Source organism: Ananas comosus, unplaced genomic scaffold (genome assembly GCF_001540865.1).
Source record: "Ananas comosus cultivar F153 unplaced genomic scaffold, ASM154086v1, whole genome shotgun sequence".
Lineage (NCBI taxonomy): Eukaryota > Viridiplantae > Streptophyta > Magnoliopsida > Poales > Bromeliaceae > Ananas > Ananas comosus.
The window spans coordinates 13,398-22,077 of record NW_017891243.1 but is presented as its reverse complement, the minus strand read 5'-3'; the positions used below and the strand labels follow the sequence as shown (position 1 = coordinate 22,077).

Here is an 8,680-nt window from a genome sequence, read left to right as displayed (position 1 = left end):
GCTAAACTGAGCATTCAAATGTAATTTGCGCCATGTCGTTAAACTGAGCATTTTGATGTAAGTTGACCGCCATGTCGTTAAACTGAGCAATCAAATGTAATTTGACCGCCATGTCGTTAAACTGAGCAATCAGATGTAAATTGACCGCCATGTCGTTAAACTGAGCATTTTGATGTAAATTGACCGCCATGTCATTAAACTGAGCATTTTTAATTTGAAATGTTAATTTAGACCTACCGTGTCTAATCATGTCCACTAGCCAATGTGAGTAACTGGCGGACTCGATTTTCCATATTGGAATTTCGGTGATAAAATTATAAATGTTAGCTGTGACAAATCAGAAATTTACAGTGTGAGAAATTTTTGGGACTCATTTTAGAGTTGATTATGCGCGGGGATTTTTGTTGCTTATCAAGGCAAAATGAATAAACAAACCAGCAATATGATCATTGTCACAGTGCAGCGTCACACAACAAAATAGAAGAGATCAAAGCATAATCCAAAGCATTCAAAATGTCAAATTGTCGAGTCTACAGAATATTGTTTCTTATTAGAGACAAGCATAAAAAAAAATATAATAAAAAAAAAAGAAGAAGAAAGGAAAAGTCAAATCTCAAATATTTGACGACGCTCCTCAAACAGCTCTATTAATCCTCGAAGACCAGCGGATTCTTTAGAATCATTACAATCTTCAGTGGCTGCAGCATACTCCTTTTCTGCATCAGCGACATCCTTCTGCAGTTCTTCTTCAGTCGGTGTTAGTTTCTTTAAAGAGTCATCAGCCACTTCAAGTCTAAGTGTCAATTCCGCTTCTGTACTCTTCAACTGCAATATATTCTCCTCAAGCTCTCTTATTTTCTCTCTAGTCTGCCGAAGCTCTAAGGAAACGCTTTCAGTAGCTTGAAGAAGAGAACTTTTTGTACTGATGTGAGAAGCAAGTCTCTTTTTCCTTAGCGCCAGATTCTCATCAGCATTCACGAGTCGAATAGCTGAAACGAAACTCGGACTCGATTCTAGCTCTTCAATAGCCTCTGCATGATCAAATACGGGTTCTATACGCTTCTCCAATTCAAATACATCAATCCCAAGCGAAGATAAACATTGACAATATTTGGATACTTCCTCCCGAGCCGATCTAAACTTTCGACGGTTGAATGTCTTCATAATATCCTTTATGCGGTCAATCAAAAATGATCTGACCCCAATAGGTACCTCACTTTGAGAACCTCCTGTATCACTACCCACATAAATGTCGACGTCCTCGTCAAGGGGTACGCCCTATAAAAAAGAGAAAGAAAAGAAGAGAGAAAAGAATAAAAAACGAGAAAGAAAACAAGAAGAAAAATATTTGAATCTCACCATATCAAGAGCTTCAGGTGGTGAAGGGGTAGGCTCGTAATCCACTTCATCACCGTAAGGTGATAGAGCGTCTGCCGGATCATCATCTAAATTCGACTCTATCGGAAAACCTACGCATAAAAAAAAGATAATAAAAATATATATAAAAGATGCTTGCATAGGACGTACTGTCCTTTATAGAAACTTTGATAAAAAAAAAATGATGAGGCCTTACCAGTTGACTTTGAATCAGTCTCCAAACGAGCTCTCTTATGCGCCTCTGTAGCCGGAACATCAACGACTCGTTCCCTTTTACCAAGTAAAGGCAATCCTGGCATAACTTCATCTTTGCCCTTCTCTACTATATTGTCATCTTCTTTAGCACCCTCATCCTACACAATGAAATTGCGGTGTAAACAGGAGCAATATGAAATGAAAATGGGGACAATTTTGATAAATACAAATATACCTCATGATGAGTCGAGCAAGCTTCCTTGAAAGATGACACTCCAATATCAGCAGCATCGGTGAACGGATTCTGTGACAAAAAGAACCATATATTGATATTCGAAGCAAAGTTAAAGATATATGCTACAAGGACCATTTCGTAAAACAGGTTATAACATTTTCATTATAATCCTATAGCCATGAAATTCCTTGAGAGCAACTTTAGACAAAAAGGAAAGACTTAGAATATAGATTTGCATCAAAAAGTAAAGGAAAATGAAGCTGCGGGGACTGAAATAAAACTGCAGGGACTGAAATGAAACTGCCCGCAGGGACTGTTTCGTAAATACAGGGACCAAAGTGTAAACGGGTCATAACATTTTCGTTATAACTCCGATTTGCAAAATTTTTGTGGCTACAGATTTCTAACGAAAAATTACACATTATTATCCATATCTTACCTTCTTCTTTAGTTGAGAATCAAATGCTTAATTTAAAACTAAAAAAAGGCATATGGATCTAACTGAAAAACAAAAATACCTGTGGTGGCGAAAGTGTTGGAACCAATTCATCATCTGAAGACACGTCATCCTCAATAGATCCACTCCCGCCGACTTGTGATTCTGTGAATAAAAAAAAAAAACAAAGGATGAGTGCGGCAACATCATGTGAAATTAATTATAAGCAGAATGCGCATAAAGATCACCTATCATTGAAGACACAGTAATGGAAAGTTGTCACGCCCCGGGGTCCCCTTTTAGTTTGAAACACAGCGGAAAAGCGTTTAAAATTTTTTTTTTTGAAAACCTGATCCCAGAGTATGCCAGATCCGCCACAAATACAGGGAATCCACTGTTCACATGGACAGAGTCTCCCCTGTATTTGCACGGCGTCGCACAAGTACAAAGTACAAACAGTATACAACCACAACTAAATGAATATACAGATAGCTATACATTCATACATTCACCATTCACACCGTAGTTTTACATTCGATGTTTAAACAATAGTCCACGAAAAGCCTTTTGAAAACTGTTCCATACGCGAAAACTTTTACCTTTTATAAAAGCTACCACGAGGGGTAGAAAACCTTTTATTTTACCAAATCCAGAAATTCTTTTATTACATTCATGAAAGTCCACATATTCCAATGTAATAAAAATACTGAACTATATAAACTGACTAAGCTATAACAACAGAATAGTAGGGATAAAACTAAACCGATAACCTGGGTCGGAAGCTCTATCGACCGCTACGAACGTACCTCACGTCTCGTCCCAAAACTCAACGCCTGCAATACCTGAAAAATAGTGGGGGAGGTGAGAACATGTAAACATGTCTCCCCTCCCAGTGGGTACCGCAAGCCGAAGAAGGCGAGGAGTACTCACCGGATCAGGAAGAGATAAACAACAGTATGGGTAAGTAAAATACAGTAGAAACGATAATGAACAAATGAGATATATATATGAAAGCACAACTACCGCTACTGTAATGTACAACTGCAAGCATACAAGGATATCAAAACTATAGTAGCAAGACAACTGTAAAGAAAGAACTAGAAGTATATATGCAACAACCGCTACTATAGCTATATGCGTCAACCGGACGAGAAGTCCAAAAGTACCCAATCTAAACCGCCGTGTCGGTCTAAGGACCTCAGGCAAAAGCCACTACCTGCTCACACCTGACATGTAACCCTAACACAAAGAGAACACCGCTGGGCTCACGGGTCGGATGTACGACCACTTTTTCGGAAAAGAACACCCTCCTGCGGGGGATCAACCCGCTGGTGTACGTGAAATGCACTCGAGCTGTGGCGATCAATGCGGGTATGATCAATAGCCAAATGTCGGCAATCAGCCGACAATCACTGCCCCTCTGGGCATACCGACCGTGTAGGTCATCAAGTAACAACGTGAACCGACCGAGATAGGTCAATGTACGGAAAGTAACGAACGACCAAACAGGTCACCGATGCAAATAGGAGAACCGACCAACCAGGTCACAAGTATAGTATATACGAATGCCATCTACTCTACCCCTATACAGGATACTACACATAGAACAACCAGGCAGAGTAAATAAAGAAAGTATGTAGATACAGCTCGATGTCAACTAAAAGTACGAACGCAAGAACCGACCGATAGGTCACAGATACGGAAAGGCAATAACCGACCAACTAGGTCAACAGATACTAAACGCAACAACAGACCAACTAGGTCAACAAGTACTGAATGCAACAATCGACTAACTAGGTCAACAGATACGCATGAAGATAGAACTACTCTACTCCTACTCAGGATACTAAGTATGCAAACAACGAGTAGAGTATAACGAATAAACAAGGGTGCAAGGCTCAATATATTATGCGATAGTAACAACAGAAGAGTAAGGGTAAGAAACCATCACCAAGCGTGCACCACTGTACCGACGTCGAATCGAAGTACCCACCTGTAAGGATGTCACGTCTGTCTCCTGGCTGCAAAAGAATGTCGACAGGACCTATAGAGGGTCCACCGGGTTAGCATCTAACCCACAACTAATAATCACAGTATCCACAACCCCACAAACAATTTCAAGAAGATCGGTCTCCCAATACCGATTACCATAACTCGCCGGAAGTCCCGAAAACCACACCGGGACGCCGTCGGGACCCACTAAGCGTCCCGAAACTCACCGACTCATGTCACGAGTCACCTGCTGCCCCAAAGCACTCCAATTTGGGTGTTTTGGCAGCAAACACAAGATAACACCCCTACACAATTATCGCCGGATAATTGTACGAATCCGGGTTCCCGAATGTGTTTTTGACACCCGCGGACCCCACCAGTTCGCTCACACGTCGTTTTCGAACCCCCGAAACGACCACGGGTGACCTGCAAGAAGGCTTGTGATCATCACAACTTATCCGAGCATCGTCTCGGATAAAAACCGAACTAAATGATCGCATTCCGTCGTACGAATTTCGCCGGCGAAACGCTCGATAAGAGCTCTTCGATCTCCGCAGTTGCTTGGGGCCTTGGAACGATCAGTCCAGAGGTACCCTCAGCGTCTTACCACGCTATGCCACAGTCCGACCGGGAGTCGAAGGTATTTGCGAGGAAAGCACAATCATGCACCCTAAAATCTATATTTTATGCGATATTCGACAGGTTGTTTTTATGGCCCGGCCGATCTTGCGGATAGCGAGTGTCGACTGGGGTAAGCCGTCGCCCCGCCTGATAGTTCAGCGTGCGGAGACCGTGCTCACCATTCGGAGCAGCATTCGGCGATGCGGTGCTCGCGCACAAGCGACGCGAAAGTCAGTGAAGCAGCCGCGGCACCGCAGGAAGATCGCGTTGCCGAGCAACCAACGGCATCGCAGGGGCTCGACGGAAGGAGCACGACGTTCAGACGACCTAAGGAATCATCGGTTGCTCAGCTTCCGAGGTCTAAAAAGACCATTCGGATTGCCGGAATAGTTAGCGGAAAGTGGGGAAACGATGGCTGGAGATGCATAAATGGACACTCACAGTGAGGCGGGGAACTAGGGTTGGCGGATTAGGGTTACGGTTCAATCAAACCACCTAACACACAACATATATATGTAAGTTGTATTTTTTGCGAAAAGTCCTCAAGACTCAACAATTTATTCCTAGTCCCCACAGCATAGAAAAACGCTCGACATACCCCTCCACGTGCGATTCCACGCGAAACGGTACATAAAATATCGCCACTTTTGCGAAATTACCGTTTTGCCATCGCCGACCTCTCAGCGAACTTCTCGTAATTTCCGGAGATCCGTCAGTCGGATTTTCGATCCGACAGTACCATTGCGTTCAGCACGTCGGGGGCATCGAATCTAGCATTCGTTTCATCCGATTTGACCCCCGATTCACGACGAAAACCGTCCGCTCTCAATTTTCAGAAACCACAAACATATACCAATGTGTAATCTCGCTAAACCTTTAATTCAAATTCAAATTTGGGCTTCCTACCACCAGTAGGTACTAGAAACGTCCTCCACTCAACTCTAGGTCACATGCACAGAGTACGAAGAGCTTTAAACTGCACGAATAGCACAGAACAAAAACCCTCTTTTTGATAAAACTCCTTTTTCTCGATAACCGTGCATCAGAATCCGATTCTGTCAGCGCCAGTGGTTCCAGTATAGTCGAGAGGTTCGAAACGAGCTATTGGAGTCCTATGTTTGGAGGTCTGTACGCGCCAGAGGCCGAGTTTGCTTCGTGGCTTCTCCGAAAAACCGGAGTTACTATTCACTTAAGTCAAACTTCCGGGTCTCATAACTTCTCCACCTTAGCTCATTTTCTCCTGAAACTTGACGAGTGCTTATGTAATTAAATTACACACATAAACATTGTCAACAGAGAGTTTAGTTGCACTGTAAAAATCTCAGTCCTTACCAGAAGTTTTCCACGAGCCACTTTAGTTGAAACATCCAAGCGTGGATTTTCTGAACTTCTTGACGGTCCACATCGCATGCCTATATAAAAAGAAAGGGTGTCAGAATGAATCAAACAAAATTCGAATCATATGGATGCTACGTCATACCTTTGACTTCGTTAAAGGATCTTGCAAGTGCATTTTACCCCCGGTAGGCGAACCCGTAATAAGCACTTCCTGTATACACAAGAAAAGAAAAAAGGAGTTCAGTATGCAAAATAAAAAAAAGAGAGATAGTTGAAAATGTTAATGAACATACCTCAGATTTCTTGTCTTCATGAATTGGAAAACTGAGGCCAAGAACTTCACGTTGAGGGGAGTCATCTGAAAGATCAGCTTGAATATGATCATATTCTGGAAATAAGTCCAGTTCTTTTCCCTTTGGTTCTGGAATATTCAGAACCCTTTCATCTCTAACATTTGACGAGTTTAATCTCTCCTCAAAATCAGAATCTTTACCAACAATAGCAACACCTTTCTTCTTCTTGCGGGGATCATCCACAGCTAGTAAATAGCCTACTCCGTGTTTGAAGCTCGAATGCACGCTATTCGACCACCAGCGCGCATAATGCAAAGTTGGTTTCCCAATCCGGTCCTTCTTTGGTATAAAATAATTAGTGGAAGTGCCATATCGAAGAAAATGATTCCAACACCCAGCAAGTGTCCCAAGATGGTTCGCTAACTTAGGAACTTTGATACTTTCAGGAAAAGACTGATCGAAGCCAAATTGTCGAGCAAAACGGTGAGGATTATACGGCTGTGTGTGCAATTTGTTCCCCAAACGAAGTGGAAGCACGCTCTGTCTGATAGAAATTATATACTCATAGACCTCTCTCGGATACTTACACTCTCCTGGAGCCAATTTTGCATCATAAAGCCAACCATCATTAACAAAAGAATAAAAATATGGCAGGGGACCCCACACAAAATGGGCGCTCGATCTAAGATGAATCCGTGCTCGCTTAGCATTAAAAGGAGAAGCCGCCGCATCCATAAAAAATATCATTTGAGGAGGGCTTCGTAAGCCAGCAATGTTCTTGATATTATCACTGATTACTTTTCTAGAATAAGTTTGTTCAAAATGAAGACCAATCCACGCATACAAAAAATTAACAGGAAATTGAGGCCCAGGATGCGCAAGACCTTCGGGATGATCACTCATAAAAGACAAACCAGCATGGATAGCACAAAGAATGGCAGGGGCTAAGGAAACCTTTTCACCTAACGCCAGCTTAGAAGCCATAATAAATGTCTCCGGCCTGATGAAATGATCTAACCCAGAAGGCATTACAAAGTTGCATAACCATAATGAAATGTAGGCCGCTCGAGTCGTGTCTTCTGTATATGAGGGAGCGAGTTCTGTATTGCTTATATTCCTAAACTTAGATCGACTCAACTTCTTACAGCTTGTGTAAAAGAAATTTACCCATAAATCATACCGCACACGCTTGGTAGAAGATCGAGCCATAAGCCATTGATAAACATCAAAAAGCTCCCTAACGCAATTGGGATAATTATTTTTATTATAAAGTTCAGAATTTGGAGGGATATATTCGTCATACATATCGCCGATAATCGGAAGCCCACTAAGTTCTCTAATTTCCCATAAAGAAATCCCAACCTCACCATATGGAAGATGAAAAGTATTTGTCTCCGAACACCATAGCTCCACCAATGCCTTAATGATATTGATGTTTTTACTGTACTTCCCCCGTGAAGCTATGATACCCCCCAAAATGCCAGCACGACGTAACTGAGTAGTATAATGAGAGATAATATAATTTCCCCATTCAATCAAACCCTCTACCTCAATGCTATCTCCAAAAACTCTACTCATTCCACACCATCCAGGGTGATCATTAAGTATTTTATACCCGAGAGATTGTAACGTGTCTCTTTCTTTCGGAGGACCTAATGGAGGCAATAATATAACATTGCCGTCACCATCAGGAGCATAATAGTCAACCCCAAAACGACCGAACAACTGTTTCTGTTTAAATATCGCCCATTCTTTTAACATAGGCGTCTCATAAGGAATTGCGCGTTCGGCGGAACGTCCAAATATCGGAGGTGAACGCATTAAAGAGAGTCCTCTAAATACGCCTAAAGTTTTATCATCGGGATGAATCAATGGCTCGCTCGTTTTTCCCATGATCTAGAAAAAGGATTACAATATGGAACGTATGAGTAAAATCTACGAACTAAGATAAGATGTTTTGAAGTCAGAGATATCATGATCAATCTATTCATGGGTCAAATACATCTCGTACAGATCTCAAACATGCATACAGATATGTATATATATAACATCAAAAGAGATCAATCGGTATAAAAAAATATATAAATACCTGAGATCTTTAATGATCAAACCTTCGATGGCGATATGAAGGTTGGAACAGTGAAAGGAAATCGGCACCTTTTTTCCGCCTTGTTTAAATCACAAGCCTGAAAA

The 8,680-nt window shown here is 41.8% G+C and overlaps 2 protein-coding genes across 2 annotated transcripts; both read right to left on the bottom strand.

Moving 5' to 3' along the window:
- Positions 1–478: 478 nt before the first annotated feature.
- On the bottom strand, positions 479–2,522 carry LOC109704768. Its single transcript, XM_020225545.1, has 6 exons — positions 2,492–2,522; positions 2,326–2,408; positions 1,808–1,876; positions 1,574–1,730; positions 1,360–1,469; positions 479–1,278 (listed from the first exon to the last, which is right to left on the bottom strand). Exons 1-6 carry the CDS (start codon positions 2,496–2,498, stop codon positions 607–609), a joined length of 1,098 nt encoding a protein of 365 aa, XP_020081134.1. The 5' UTR covers positions 2,499–2,522; the 3' UTR covers positions 479–606.
- Positions 2,523–6,184: 3,662 nt separating this feature from the next.
- LOC109704767 lies at positions 6,185–8,248 on the bottom strand. Its single transcript, XM_020225544.1, has 3 exons — positions 6,488–8,248; positions 6,337–6,405; positions 6,185–6,268 (listed from the first exon to the last, which is right to left on the bottom strand). Exons 1-3 carry the CDS (start codon positions 8,246–8,248, stop codon positions 6,185–6,187), a joined length of 1,914 nt encoding a protein of 637 aa, XP_020081133.1.
- Positions 8,249–8,680: the final 432 nt, after the last annotated feature.